At 41.3% G+C, this 16,503-nt stretch overlaps 1 protein-coding gene across 1 annotated transcript in view; it reads right to left on the reverse strand.

Moving 5' to 3' along the window:
• VWA3B (von Willebrand factor A domain containing 3B) overlaps positions 1 to 16,503 on the reverse strand; it is a 223,810-nt gene that overhangs the window by 13,909 nt on the left and 193,398 nt on the right. Inside the window, exons 23-24 of the mRNA XM_034657268.1 lie at positions 7,720 to 7,831; positions 1,136 to 1,260 (exon numbers count right to left, since the gene is read on the reverse strand). Coding sequence (XP_034513159.1) covers positions 1,136 to 1,260; positions 7,720 to 7,831 — 237 coding nt within the window. The remainder of the gene's footprint in view (positions 1 to 1,135; positions 1,261 to 7,719; positions 7,832 to 16,503) is intronic.

Here is a 16,503-nt window from a genome sequence, read left to right on the forward strand (position 1 = left end):
TTTTCTCAGCTAAGAAAGAGTCAATAGTTTTAAAATTCCTCAGGCTCACTGGGCCACAGCTGGAATTCTGCAATCAGTTTAGGGGAGCCCCAGTTTTCGCAGCACTTCTTCACCTGACAAGGATCCCGGAGTGAGGGGGCAGCTAGCAAGCTGGCAAGAGGTCTGGAAACCATATCCTACAAAGACTGGTTGAAGGAACCTGTTTCACGTAAAGACCAGGGAGAGACAGGAACAGTGTCCTCATATATCTGATGGGCTGTCACCCAGACAATGGAAAGCAGCAGGTTTGTTTAATGTTGTTCCAAAGCACATACCTGGAATCCATGGGCAAAAGTTACAAACAGACAGCTTCTAGCAGAAAGAAAATCTTGTGAAGGGGCATACGGAGGTTGCTGGGCACGTGTCAGATGGACAGGACCAAGTGTAAGGGGAAAAGCAGACCGGTGGGTGCTCTGGGTCTGGCCAGGGAGGTGCTGACAGACAACCGCCATGGAATGCTATGGGTGCTCATGGGGTGCTTTTCCTCCTGGCTCCTGCTGTCCAAGAAACAGCAGTGCTGGAGCTCTGGGAGGCTTTCTGTCTCCCCTCTGGCCTGGGGGCTGGGAAGGATGGGCCAGATGCTGCCCAGCTTTTATGGATTTATATGCAGATGAGAACACATCAGCCTAGCTCACCTGTGGAATGCTTGTGCAGGTGTAACTGCATTATGGCATCAAGGTCTGGCAATAACAAACTACAAGGTCAAGGAAAGCTCCACCTCTGCCCTTGTTATTTAAATTGGTTTTAATATAATCTTTGGCAGTTAAAGTTTCAAGGGCGTAAGCAGTTACAGCAGGTCTCTTCCCTGTGCATCTACTGTCTGTAAAGCGACAAGGGCCACAGGGGCCAATGCAAGCAAGTCTATGGAGTCATGAGGCACCTTACCAGGGTGTTAACAGATCAAGGTGGAGCAAAAAAGTTGCCAGGCAAGGGGCCATACGAACAGGGGTCACTGCTTTTCCTACCCAAACACAGGCTCCCTGGAGGAGCCCAACCAGATGTTCAGCAAAGGCCCAACAGTGGCCTGGCCATCCTGTTCTCCACAACTGTGGGGATGGTGGAAAGGGTCCCCAGAAAAGATCGCTGAAGCAGGTACCTGGAGCAGTGGGCAGGGCATGGCACCCCCGATAGGCGTGATGAACGAGGTGGGCACAACCTTGGTGTCTCCGTACCTGAAACCCACCAGTGCATGGGTGGGGTTCACACACTTCTTCACAACCCCTGAAAGGAATTAAATTTAAAATATAATATGAAGACAAATAAGCCTATTCTCCTAGGCTTGCACTGTCTTGTTGGCTAACTTATAACACTTTGCCTGTTTAAATCAGTATGCCCCTCTGAATTCTCCAGGAGGTAACAGTGGATGCTGTACGATGCATACTGGGGTTGACCGGCTCCAAGTGGTGAAGAGCACAGCTCTGGTCTGGAGCCCCCGCTGGGCTGAGAAGCCCAGAGAACATGCAGAAGCTTGTTTGTCTGGCATCACCAGCAGCAATTCTGACGAGAACATCATTCCTAGAAACAAATACCCTCTTCCTGGTACTTCTTACCATCTGATTTCCTTATTTACTTACTTTAGCCATATTTCCTTCTCTTCTATACTCCTCACATACAGAAAATCAGAGTTGTTAAATTGTGAAAGTAAAAGGAAGTAGGAATGCTCACTGTCAACTTTTCATCTAATATTAGATAAATGAAAAACTAACTAGGCTGAACACATCCCACAGTTTCCCTTAAAATGCACTACCAAAAAAAGGAACAAAGGGATGATTATAGAAGGAAAAAAAAAATACCCGTTTTAAGGTTCACGTGTTTTATCACTTATCCTACTTGAGATTTATTTTCCTATCATAGAGGGATTATAAATATTAAGGGAAGTTATGACAGGGACACTTCCCCAGGCAGTAAAGCTGCAGTCAGACTCCTACTCCGAGAGAGAAATGTGCGTGTCCCCCCGGGGCTCCCAGGACACCAGGGCCTGGCACTGCTGCCCCAGCTCACACGCTTATCTTGGCAAAGTCCCATGGCCTCTGATGTGGCAAAGAAATGGCTGGTGATTTCATCTTGAGTTCATGTCTCTTGTTTTAAATGGGTTTTTGGTTGTTTTTTTTTTTTTTTTTTTTTTTTTTTTGTTTCTGGGTTTGTTTTTTTTTTTTTTTTAACGCACATGTACACACAACAAGAGAAAACCATTCCACTGGTGTGTGTTTTCTCATTGGATTAAAATGTTCAATTTGGTTTTTGAAATATTCTTTATATATGATTCACATATTTGCTCCCATAAACTGACTTTATCCTTTTAATTAGAAAGACAAACACTGCTTTTTAGAAGGAATTCCTATTAGGGAGGCAGTGAAGAACCACTGCTAATTGAGGACAATGCTCACATCCCACACACTGGTGAGCCCCACACCCCCTCCCGGGTTCACAGCAAAGGTCCTGGGCTGCCACGATGGCCACACAGGCCAGGGTGATCCTCCTCAAATTCTCAGCCTTTGGGACTTAGCAGAGTCTACTCATACCCCTGCGAGGCAGGGTTTCAGGTGTTTGCCTAAGTGGAGTAGCTGTGACAGAGACTGGATCGCCACGAAGTCTAAACCATATGCTATGCGTCTTTTACAGAAAAACCCTGCCAACCCCTGCTCCACATGATTAGATCTCGACTTTTTGGTTTGTTACAACCTCTTTTTAGTTCCTTCCATTGTTTTCTTCTCTGTACAAGCTCTGTGGAAGTGGGCCTTCGCTCACCTGCAGAAATTACTGCCGTGTCTCCCCGCCCAATGTCAGAACAGCCTCACTGTGTGGACAGCCTGGTTGGCTGGGGTCTGGAAGCTGGAGGACCACGAGTGGGCCTGTCGAGTCATGGCTCAGCCTCTGCCGTTGCTCCTTCTCCACCTAATTCAGGAGTTGCTACCATTTAAGTCCTGATTCAAGATCAGCATCGAATTTTGTTTTCCCTTATGCTGCAGTTTCTCTTTGTCCTCAACCCCAGAGAGGCGAGACTGTGTCTCCTGGCTCTGAAATGTCTCCAGGAACCAATTCGGGGGCCTGGGCTTCCTCCCAGTGGAGGCTTGGCAATCCTAGTCACCTTCCTTGGGTACAAGCTGGGCCCCCCGCCTCAGCCAGAGGGCTCTCCTGTACTCAGGCTGGAGAAAAGGGAATGCGCCCCTGTTGAGCCCCTCAGCAAAAATGTGGCCCATTCTCGGTGGTTGAAGACTGCAGAAATTCTCCAAGTAGGTAGGTCAGTTCGTTTCATGAAAGATGTAGGAATGGTTCTCAATCTTTACTCCAAACAGGAATTTCTCAGGCTGCAGACTGGAGCTTTTGCCTCTGGTTATAAGTTTCTGAAATGCACAGCCAGCTGAAATTCCATCTCCCGCAGAAGGCTTTAGCTCTGCTTCACCAAAAGCAGCCCCTCCACCTGCCCCACTCCACTGAAGGTGATCTTGCACATCTACTCATCATATTCTCTCCTTCCTTCAGCCTCAGAGGTTTCCTTTCTAGCCTCTCTGCGCTAATTTTTGCCTCTTTGAATTGCTGTTAAGGTTTTTAAACGGCTGTTTAAGTTTTTGAATTGCAAGCACCTCCCTTGACCCCCAGCAGAGGACATGAGTTGTTTCTCTCTCTCAAGAAAAGCTCTCACATGGGATGAGAGAAAAACTCTTTACATGCAATTCACACTCTCCAATTTAGAAAATACTGTACATGACCATATTTAATCTACACAACAATCTTATGGGGGCTCTAATTGTTTTAATGTCATTCGGGAGGATAAAGAAACTGAGGCTCAGAGAACCTCAGTGATTCTAGTCACGTAGCTAGTAGAGGAAAAGGCAGACTTCAAATAAATAAAAACTTGGGATTTTCTGACACCTGAGCAGGTATTCAGTTCCTCCTCCCCCGCCTCGGCCACCTGCCTTCTTCTTCCACTGTAACTTGTTTCTGTGGCATAGTGCAGAAATTTTGCAACTCAGACTTTTCATCATCATGGATTTCCTGAAGTAAATGCTTCCTTTCACTGAAGAACAGGAAGGAGGACCTGATTCCCGCAAATCATGACTTAAAATAATGTTTTGAAATGTGTCTTCCTCCCTGCCTTTCTGCATCCTAATGAGCCAGACTATGGGTTTGTCGCTTCCATTCTGAAGAACGCAGTCATTCCTTATCCAGATATTCCACACTGACCCCGGAAGAAAGTCAGCCATACAGAAATCCCTGCCTGACTGCCAACGATGGGAGCAACAACCAGGCTAGCTCTGCTCCAGTGTGGACCTGGCCTGAAGCGAGAGACACTCTGATCCAATTAATCCAAAGCCACCTACCACTGAGGTACATTTCAAAGCCAGATATTTTTCATTAGAAACGTTTAGCAGGCTCCAAACAAAAGTTGTCAAAAAAAGGTGTCACCGATGACTGTTATGCTGTGCTCCACAAGTCTCTATGGGGCCTTCCTTTTTACAAGGGAGAAAACAGTAATTCACAGCGACCAGGTGATCTCAAGTGGTGTCACTAACAAGGCCGATGGACATCATGTGCCTCTGGATGGGATGCCCTGAGAGGGACATGACACCACGCCATCACTTAGGCAGCAAACTGTCCAGGAATGCACACTCGGGGCCTGAGCTAACTGAGGAACATTCTGTAAAGTAACTGATCTTACTCTTAAATAACATCAGTATCATGAGAAATGATAGGAAAAGCTAGAATATAATTCTAGATAAGGAGACATGTTAACTCAATGTTAACATGATTCCGGACTCAGCCTTTTCTAGAGACAAAAACCACAAAGTCACTATTGAAACAATTAACAAAATTGAGATATACAGATAAACAGAAGTATAATAATGTTAAATTCCCCAGATCTTATAGCTTTATTATGAATATGTTAAGAGAATACCTTTGTTCTTGAGAATAGAGACTGATGCATTAAGGAGTAAAGGGGCATGATGATGTTATCTACTCTCAAATAGTTCAGAAAAAATACTGTGTATGTGTGAGGTGAGTAGAGAGAAAGAGAATAAAATAAAATGATAAATGTGGTAAAACAAACATGACAAAAGTTAATCATTGGCAAATCTGGGTAAAGAGTATACAAAAGTTTTATTATTCTTGCAACTTTCCTGTAAGTTTGAAATTATTTTTTATAAAAAATAACTCTATGAGTTGGGTTGAAATTCCCAATCAAAGATTCACTGACTTTAGGGAGGAAAAGGGAACAAAAATGAAGTACATCCAGGAACACAGGCATGATCACTTAATTTGTCTGAGTCAGTATTTACTAACTAGCCACTAATCTGAATTACTGATTATATGACTAAATTCAAATGTGTATTTCCTCCACACAGATGTGAGTTTAATCACAGCCACAAATTAAAAATTCTCAAATAGCCAGATCCCAACTGTTGGTAGTGTGCACTCTCTGCCTCCAACTGCATATTTAGAGAAAAAACAAAAACAAAAACAAAACAGGGCAATAATGATTGCTGACATGATCTCAGGAATTGCATGTGGCCATGGTGCACCTGCTTCCTCGACTTCCCCAGACTGGCAGCAGGTCTTTGGCATTTCTTAGCACAAGAGAATGGTGTGAAGAAAAGTTTGAGCCGTTCCACTTTTTTCCAGGACCCTGGCCAGCAAACTAATCCCAAGCCCTAATGCAGCCATTTGGAAGCCAGTCCTTTCCTGCATTTCCATTCAACGGCCAAATTAGCTTCAGACCCCTCTCTGGGGCTCCAATTCAGAAAATCAAGCAGGGATGCCCCCCCCCATAATTACTGCCCAGAAAACCTGGGTCCCAGAGAAAGGAAAGGTTTTTGGCCCTGCTCTTGCAAAGAAGAGTTTTGTGCCTTGGCCTATGAGCTCATCTCGAATGCTCCAATCCATATTTAATTACTCTCATCCAGTCAGCTCCAAAGCACATCTAGTGAATTTCAAAGAAAATGTCCTAGCTGTCAGTTCTCCACATATGCCTGCTGGAAACCAAAACTTCTGACGTATTTTTTTCCTACTTAAAATAAGATTCAATGAAATTTAATTAATAAAGAATGATTCTTTTAACTGGTGATTGACAGATAATGCCTACGCAAGACCGGCTACGTTTCTACGGTATCATCTCTCTTCACCAGGGCTCTTCCTCAGGGCTCTCTCCCTAAGCTCTCTTTTCCCTACAGGCCCTTCCCATATCAATGACACTTCTGTGTTGATGTCTCAAAAATCTCTATCTCCAGACAGATTTCCTCCTGAGACTCTAGAAAATTGCTTTTCTGACAACTTTAGCAATTGGAAGCAATTAGAGATAGGGGTCTAGAGTCTCAAGAGGAAAGCTGTCTGGAGACAGAGATTTTTAAGACATCAACAGAGAAGTAGTGTACCTACAATTCATCATGCCCCACACACATCATTATCTTCCTGTGCATACCAACATCTCCTGCACGTACAACTATCTACCATATGGCCCAAGCCAGGGACCTGAAGGACATTCCAACCCACTCTGTAAACACTCTTCACACAACAAGGGGAGAGAGCTTCTGTGAACTTCAAGAGTGATTATGTTTTTCCCTGTTTTCTGTGTGGTTTCCTGATAAAGTCCGAACTTCTTAACATGACCTTTTATGAATGGCCCTATACCTCCTTCTCTGAAGACCTTTATTATTTTCTACCATTTCTTTGCATTCTAGGTTCCAGCCATAATCTGTTTTATTTCTCCAGATAGAAAATGTTTGTCTCTACCTCTAGATACATATTATTTTTACTGTCCACAAAGCTCTCACTTGAACTGCACCTGGCTAGTTCCTTCAGTATCTCATATCCCAAAAACTCTTGGGAAAAATCTCTCAGGTCCAGCCACACTGGCCTCTTCCACCAACAGCCATATGTACTCCAGCCTCAGGACTCTGTACTGCTGTTCCCTCTGCTAAGAACTCTTCCCCCAGGGGCACCTTGGTGGCTCAGTAGGTTAAGCATCCAACTCTTGATTTCGGCTCAGGTCATGATCTTGGGGTCCTGGGATCAAGCCCCACGTCGGGCTCTGTGTTCAGTGGGGGGTCTGCTTGAGGAGTCTCTCTCTCCCTCTCACTCTGCCCTTCCCACCTCCCTGCTTGTACTCACATTCTCTCACTCTCAAAATAAATGAATCTTAGAAAAAAAAAAAGAACTTCTTCCCCCAGATAATTTCACAACTTGCTCCTCCTCAGGTCTTATTCACACATCACCTTCCCAAGAAGTTCTTCATCAGCCACCATATTTAACATTTCAGTCTTTACCTTGACACTCTCAATTCCCTTTGTAGCTTGATTTTTCTCTACAACACTGTATCTGACACACTACATATTGTATGTATTTGCTTGCTTGTCTGTCTCCCTCACTAGAATGTAAGTTCCACAGAGACAATAATTTTCATCTGCTGGTCTACACTTGACCAGCACTTAAGGAATATTACATTCATAGAACATAGTAGATGTATAGTAAAATTTTTTTACTAAACAAATTAAAGATTAAAATAAATACATTTTCTGGCTATTTCACCTCACAAACGTAGGTAGAAACCCCATCATTTCATTTTAGAAGTGCAATTCCTTAGTACAGCTCATGAAATGCCAGTGTTCTGAGGAAAGCACAGTTTGAGAACCTTGGGTCCCTGATATCATATTATTTAACAAAGGAGTCTTACAAAATATCTACCTGGAAAGTAAAAGCCATTTTCATCACATCTTGCAATAACTTTCTGGCCTTTGAGGGGATCCAATTTTTTTGATTTGGTTTTCTTTGTTGGATTTCCTTGAAGTTTCTGTTGCTAAAAAATATAAAACATTAATAATTGATTTAAAAAATCAACACAGTGAAAATCACAGATACAGGATAGCTTGGGATTCTCTACTGAGAAACGCACTATCGAAAATTACAGATCATCCATATACGTTGATAATCACTCTGCAATACATTCTATGTTATTAAGAATAGGCTTTTAAAACTGATATGTGAACTAATATATGGGAACCAATGACCATAAAAAGTGAGACAGAATTTGCAGCCTAGACTTAATTAAATTTTGTTAAAACAGGAAAAAAGTGAACCTCTTCCAGAGAATGTAATAGGGTACAGGGTCTTAAAACATTGTATTCAATATATCCAGTATACAATCCAAAATACAACATACTTTAAAAAAGCAAGCAAATATGATCAATTCCCAAGTTAAAAGGCGATCGACAGATCACAATAGTGAGACGACCCAGGTGTCAGAATAATAAGGTAAAGACTTTAAATCAGCAATTATAACTACGGTCCATGTGGTTGAATACTCTTGAAATGAATGGTAAGGTAGTTTTTTTCAGCAGAGAAATACAAACTATAAAAAGAAATGAAAATCTTAGAAGTGAAAAACACAATATCTGAAAGGGCTCAATAACAGAACTGATACGACAGAAGAAAGAAACTTGAAAACGAATCAACAGAAATGATTCAATCTGAAGAACACAGAGGAAAACGATTTTTAAAAATGAGCAAGGTCCTTCCTGTTCAAATAATCTGTCCAAAGCCCAGCTCAGTTATAATCTCTCTGGGAAGACTTTACCCCCAGGTAATTTCAGAAAAAGCAAAGGAAAGGACCGCTCTATAATTTCCAAATGGTACCCTATGAGTCAAGGCTTGAAATGAATGTCACGTTGTGTCCACTACATGAAGAAACTGGTAACATCATTTTGATTTGTAGAGTCTAACTCTAAAATCTTATTTTCTATGCTTGTTGAACTGATCATTAATAGAAAGACCCAATCCCCGCCACCCTCCACTCTCTCTAAAATCCCAAATCCTCCATTGCATCATCCAGAACAGTCATTATTTTTAATTCCCAATAAATGTGAGGACAAATGCTGGAAGAGGAACCCCAGGAAACCAGAAATTACTGGGAAGATCACTTACATTAGAGAAGGAAAGGCCATGTATTACTCCAATACCAAACCAGACAAAGATACAAGAAAAGGAAAGTACAGACCTATATTCCTCATGAATATAGATGCAAAAATATGTTTGCAAATAAATCCAGCAATATACAAGGATTGTACACATCAACTAAGTATCCCAGGAATGCAAAGCTGATTTAACATCCACAAATCAATATGATACACCATATTACCAGAACAAAGGACAATTTACTGTATTATTTTAATGCATGGAGAAAGAGCACTTGACAGAATCCAACACCCTTTCATGATAAAGACTCTCAACAAACTAGGAATAGAAGGGAACTTCCTCAACTTGGCAAAAAGGATCTAGGAAAAGCCTACATCAAACATGATCCTTAATGGTGAAAGACCGAATGACTTCTCCTTAAGAGCAGAAACAAGGAAAGGTACTCTGCCACTCCTATACATTGTACTTGAGGTTCCAGCCAGTGCAATCAGGCAAGAAAAAAACAGAGTCATCCAGATTGGAAAAGAATAAATAAAATTATCTTTATTTATGAATGATATGATCTTCCATGTGGAAAACTCCAAAGAATCCACCCAACAATTACTAGAATTAATTAACAAGTTCAGCAGGATGTCATGATACAAGACAAATAGAGCAAGAAAAAAAATTAATTGTATTTCTATGTACCAGCTATGAGCAATCTGAAAATAATGTGAAGAATTCCATTTATAACAGAGTCAAAAATAATAGAATATTTAGGAAAAAATTTATCAAAATAAGTGAGACCTATACACTGAAAACTATAAAACACTGCTAAAAGAAACTAAGATCTAATGAGTGACATGCCATGTTAATGGATTAGAAACCTTGATATTGTTAATACAGCCATTTTCCCCAAACAGATGTACAGATCCAATATAATTCATACATATCAAAATCTCAATAAGTTTTTTGTTTTGTGGGGTTTTTGTAGAAACTAAGATACTGAAACTAAAAGTGCCAAAACAATGTGGAAAAAGAATAAATTTGTAGGATTTATACTTCTTGTTTTCAAAACTTATCAAGAAAGTGCAGTACTGACATAAGGATAGTCATATGATCAATGGAACAGTATTGAGAGTCTGGAAACAAATCTCTACATTTATGGTCAATTGATTTTCAATACTTCGGGAAAAATTTTTGCAATTTCTTTAAAAATTAAACATAAACTTACCATATGTCCCAGAAATATTACTATTAGATATCTAGCCAAGAAAAATGAAAACTAATATCACACAGAGACTTTTATGTATTCATATCAGTATTATTCACAACAATGAACAAGTGGAAATAATCCAAATGTCCATTAACTGGGGAAATGGATAAACTAAATGTCATATATCCATACAATGAAATATCATTCAGCCACTTATATATGAAAGTAAATTTATAGAGATAGAAAAAGCAAATTTATAGAGATAGAAATTAACTAGTAGTTACATGGGGCTAAGGGTGCAAATAGAGATTGACTGCAAATGGGCATGAGGGATCTTTCTGGGGTGACGGAAATGCTCTGACTCTGGATTTTGGTGGTGGTTCACAGCACTGTCAGTTTTACTAAAAATCAGTGAATTGAAGTAGGTAAATTTTACAGTATGAAAATCAGATCTTTTTCTTCAAATCACTACATTGTGGAAATTGGAGATTTTTCCTTTTTTTTCATTAAAAAAAATTTCCTGACCATTAACTTATTAATTCTTGGGTTTTCAAATAAATCCATCTTCCATCCTAATCAGAGCGCCCCCATGACATCATTCTCTAGCTTCTTTTCACAGACCATCAAATGCCCCCTCCTCCATGATACAAAGTGAATATAAAGTGCTTCCACATGCTTTTGGATGTTACTTTTTTGCAATGCTATAGCTGATCTCAAATAAAGTATTCAATGCATATGAATCCATATACAGGTCTTCAGTTAATGAAGCCTCTAATTTATGAAACAATTGACTATAAACCTTTAAATAACTTCAGATAGTCTGAACACAATTTGCTCTTGGGTCATTATTTGTGTTTAGTACAGTTTGGGCTCTGGAAATAAGTGGGCTCATTTCCCTGGTGCCGTGATGTTACTGGATTCTGTTGCAGCCATCTATCATTTGGATCTGTTTAGAGATGCTTTTTGGTTCATCAAAAGAAGTGGGAGTACGGTTCATTTCAGGGGAAAGGAAATCAGAGCCAGAGCCTCAAAAGTATGAACCAAAGGGTTAAGGTCTCTTGAAGGAACTATGGGATATTAACAAGACTTCACACCTATGCAGCCATGGGTACCAAATATAAGCTGAATACCACCCTTCTGTTTATGATGCTCCATTTTCAACAGATTTTGCTGGAGTCCATCCTCATGTAATTTCTATTTTTACTGATGCAGTTATTATCTCAAAGAGAATGGCCCAACATCCCAGTGGATTGTGACTATTACCTGTTTGTTCCTGGGCTTTCAGCCAGAAGAGAAACCTAAGTAGTCCTTCCCACAGGAGATTTAGAATGACCTACTGCAGTCTGAAATGGCCCCAAAGGGCAGAGACTGGACCATCAGACAGGAGAAATAGGACCAATCTCTGCCTAGCTGGCTTTGTGACTTTGGGTAATCTCTTAACTTTTTGGGCTTCAATTTTTGCATAAGCAAAGAGATGGTACAAAGTAAATGACCTCTAACAACTTCTAATTCCATATGTCTGTCCAGAAGAATCTAGGCCTTACCAGACCTTTTTCTGCATTACTGGAGAAACTGTCAGACCATGTATATACAAAGACAGGGACACTAGCATGATATTTTTGTTTGCAGTTTTTATAACATAAGGGGATTGCAACCACCAGAACCGTGAATGTCTGTAGCACAATATTCCATCATAATACCATCATAATACTCCAAAGAGATGCCCACACCACAGTTTCCTACAATCATTTCCTCAGTGGAAGACTCCATGCAAAGTATTCTTCTCGCTGCTGATAGAATTTAGAATCTGGAACATGCCAGGTTGAATCAGCTCTTGCAAAAACCTCACCTCTACATACAGCTTAACTGACAAAGCCACCTTGCTTCACACCACCAGTGTCCACATCACAGACCAAGCAACCATGGAGGTCACCAGACAGCCTCTCCACCTCCAGATGGATAACACCGACTTCTAAAAAGATGTCCACGTTGATCCCAGAAAGGCAACCTCCCCTTCAGATTTCATCAATATAACAGACAAACCACTTACTAGAATCTATGCCTAGACATATTTAAAATTCCTTTAAAAATTCTAAATAAGTATAATCACACCATTTAACTAGCCCTCTGTCTCTAGATTCCAAATATTTGTTTTCTCAATATCCTCACCAGAAGCTGATAAAATTTTTCTACATTTTCATAGGTACAAATCTGAAGTCAATGGCCCGAAATCATCAGAGAGCTCTTTTTTCTCTATAGTTGTCACTCACTTCCCAATTCATCCAATATAGAACCACCATTCACTCTGTGAAGACATTCCCTGCATGGGCAACAACAATGAACAGTAGCAACACAGAGTACTATCACGTTCATTTTTCACACAGTGGAAACGCCACCTAAGAAAATGTCTAAGTGGCTGAAAAGTATCAACAACTTTCAAATCACCATATACCTATGGGTTCATAGGACCATTACAGTACTAGAGAGCTTTGTATATGCAACACATTCACTCTGCTTTTGTGTCCAACTGTTACTACTACTGGCAATAATTCATTTCTGATTATTTCCACAACATGTAGCTTTATGGAAAGAACTATTCACTGTACACGCAATGATTCATTCATGTCACTGAAAATCAATTCAGCTACACCACAGATTAAGTAGAGTAGCCATGGGAAAACAAACCTATGGGGCCAGCTTTAGTACAATGGTTCATTCCATTGCTCATAGAAATAGAGCATAGGTTTGCCAGGATGGAAGGATATCAACAATGGTAGCTAGACACACCATCCCTTCAGCCACAAGTTGACAGCACCTTTCCAGAAAGAAAATGTGCCACAATTTTTGAATCTTGTCAAAGACTTTAGAGACACTGTACAGCCCTGTTCTTTTCCTGGCATGCCTTCACCTATGCATACCTGAAATACAAACAGGTCATTGAGTTTCTTGGGGTTTTTTCCCTCTTTATGTATTAGTTTCACAGGGGGAATTTAGTGATTCATCAGTTGCATGTAACACCCAGTGTTCATCACATCTGGTGCCCTCCTTAATGCCTATTACCCAATTATCCCTTACCCCACTTCCCACTCCAGCAGCCTTCAATTTATTTCCTAGACTTCAGCATCTCTTATGTTTGCCTCCCTCTCAACTTTTGTCTTACTTTATTTTTCCTTCCCTTCCCCTGTGTTCATCTGTTGTTTCTTAAATTCCACATATGAGTGAAATCATAGGGTATTTGTCCTTCTCTTACTTATTTTGCAAAGAAATCTATGGAGGACAAGAGTCAGAAGGGGTAGAGAGTGAAAACAAAAATGCTAGCAATAAATAAGGCAACATATCTCTAAGTTTAGGTGCATGAGAATTGTTGTATGTGAGTCTCAGTGGGGAAGTCAGATGGGCAATGATACTGGCAGTGGGGATGCTGTCCACTGGGTAATTTGATTTTGCCTTGTTTCTAAAATTCAGAGAATCCAATTCATTTCCGTGTCAGATTCAATTACCAGGTGATGTAGAACAGGATCCAAAATGGTGCCACCCTCCCTTCATTTATTATTTAATTTTGAAGTCATGTTTTCAGGTTTGCATTTGTGGAAGTGAAGCTACTAAATGTTTGATGCTTTAAAATTTTCCACACATTTCTACAACTTAACTAGAACTAGTCTTTGGCTCCAAATCTTTTGAAACCACTACTAAATATTTTTTTTTCTGCCCCAAATCATTGAACTGCTGACAGCCAGCAGCTCCAACATGCTTCTCTGTCCATGTTTTGTCTTTAAGACCAACTAAAGTCTGTGATCGCTGTAATCAAGATAAGACTTACAGTATCTTGTATGATTTGACCTTTCCTCTCTCTAGGATACCTAAATATAAGACCAGAACATTTGCAAACTGTCTCTGTAAATAATTCAACTCCCTTTAAAACTTGGTGAAAAGGACAGGGCCAGCCTGGAGTATTTGCTGACCTTCACTATCTTTGTCCTCATCTAGATTTTGAGGGGTGTCCTCTACCCTGAGAATACCTAGGATCTGCATCCCTTTTATAAATGGGTTCTGGAAAGAGAATGAGGAGACCTTATAAGAAAATGTGTATCACAAGTGGCCAACTCCTGCCCAGTCCCTCTTGGCCATGGAGTGACCACCTGAGTAAATGAGTCAGAGAGCTTCATGTGCTTCCCTTCCAAAGGCATTTGCATTTTAACATGAGGCAAAGCACTACACTGAAGGAGTGAAGCTCTAAGGGGAATTTCCTGCCTCAGCTCTGCCCTTCTGAGGAGGAAGCTAAGCCCTCTCATAAGACCTCTCAGGAGCACAGCAGGTCAGCCTTGGGGCGCATGGGGACACTAACGTACTGCATGTGAATCCAAGGCTTAAGGAGAACACTGTGGCCAGGTAGACATACAGAAGGAATTGTTATCCCCTGTGAGGAGTCTTGGACACCTAGCTTTACTTTAAAATCCAAAGGGGGTTGAAGAATGCTTTACTGGAGTTGTTTTCTCCTTCTTCCTCAGGGAATAGTGTAACTTTAGAAAACACACCATGAGAAACAAACATCCCCAGAACTTAGATGCAGTTTTCATTTCCCCCTACTGAGGGTTGCTTCCGGAGCAGATCACTGAGTGGCTGAGCCGCCTGGCTTTAACTCTCCTCCCAGTTTGTTGTTCTTTGCAGTGTGTGTGTGGCTCCTTAGGAAGCACAGGAAACCAGTCACAGGATGAAGCCCTGAACCACAAAACAGTCCTCCGCTCCCTAAGACCGTGCCGTGCTGGGGTATAGAGTTAACCACTCTGAAAGTAAAATCTCCAATAAATGTTCATCGATAGCAAATCAAAGGGCTTTTGTGGGGGGAAAAATGAATTTTCTTTTCTTCTTCTTCTCCTCCTCCTCCCCTCCCCCCTTCTTCTTCCTTTGGTGGTGGCAAAGGAGCCTAATATATATGCATTAGATGCTGCATAAAATTATTTCCCAAGTGAAAAGTAAGTAACATCTTCTCAGGGAATATTTCTTCATTGCTGTTTCAGGAAAAAAAATCAAAGAGAAAAATCTGAAATGTTTTAATTATTTAAATCTGAAAATTACCACAGCCTTGTAAGCTGTAATCCAGATGCTACTGATTCAGTTATCCATATGTTGCTACTCCAGAGGTGAACAAAAGCCATATACTGGAGCCACTTTTGTGTCACTGCCTGGAATGTGGACCACAACCAGCTATCTACTATATACAAACATATATCTCACTCAAGGCTACAGTATAAAAATAAATGCTGGATCTTTAAGAAAAATTTTCAAGACATCTCTGTGCTGGTTACTCTGGTCCACCCATCTGCCCCCAAATCCATTCTGCCCTGCCCTGCTCTATGCCCCAGGAAACTGACTCTCCCCTATGGAAAACGCCATCTGAATTATTTCCCTTGCTGGCAGGCTTCTGGGCAGGGTGAGCCAATGGCAGGCAGAAGGTCAGAGGGCAGCAGGAAGAGGAAAGACTGGGGTATTGGTTCCATGCTCCTTCCCTGCCCTTTGTCTCTCTAGAACTACCTCCCATTCCTGCTAGTGGACTTAGCTCTCACAGGGCTCCAGAAGCACCATTTCCTTCCACCCTTTCAACTCTAGGAGTGATGACAACTTCCTGCTATTGCTAGTCACTGGGGGACCCAAATCCCATTGGCTGCCTTAGACCTACATCCACCTCTATGAACAGTCCCTTTATTAACGTTTCTTCACTTGAACTGACTGAATGAGATTCTGTTTCCTCCTGGATCCTACCGATAAGCTCTCCACACTCAGTTCTCCTCCAGATGGGGAGGTCAATGACCGTCCCTAAACTTGCTAAGGATAGAATTTATGCTTATGAGAAAAAACCTAGGCAGGACAATGCTGAGGTGTGCCCAGCTAAAACCTCCAGCAAAGAAGGTTGTCTTTAGCTTTAGAATGAAAAGACAATCTGGCAGTGATTTCTGTCACCTCAGGGATTCCCTAGAGCTGATACCCACCTTCCCACTCCTGAACATCAGGATCCTAGGCAGAAAACTTTTTAGATAATATTTAAACTTTGTGGGAGTTTTCTCTTCCCTTCTTTTAATTCCCTCCAATGCCCGGTATTCCTGAGTGAGATTCTCTCCTTAAGACCCCAGCTAACTGTGGCACAATCATGAGGCTGGGAGCACTCCCCCTTCAGCAACCCTTCCTGTCCCATCAGTGCACCTCACTCTGACACTTCAGCCCCACTGGGCCACATCTCCTACCATCATCCCTCAAGAGTCCATTGGGGGTCTCTTTTCCAGGTGTTAACTTACCTCCATGGTGCTGGTATCCATGTGCATGTGTCATTCTTTCTGTGATGGCAACATCAATGATGCCCAACCCAG

The sequence above is a fragment of the Ailuropoda melanoleuca genome, chromosome 4 (assembly GCF_002007445.2).
Source record: "Ailuropoda melanoleuca isolate Jingjing chromosome 4, ASM200744v2, whole genome shotgun sequence".
Lineage (NCBI taxonomy): Eukaryota > Metazoa > Chordata > Mammalia > Carnivora > Ursidae > Ailuropoda > Ailuropoda melanoleuca.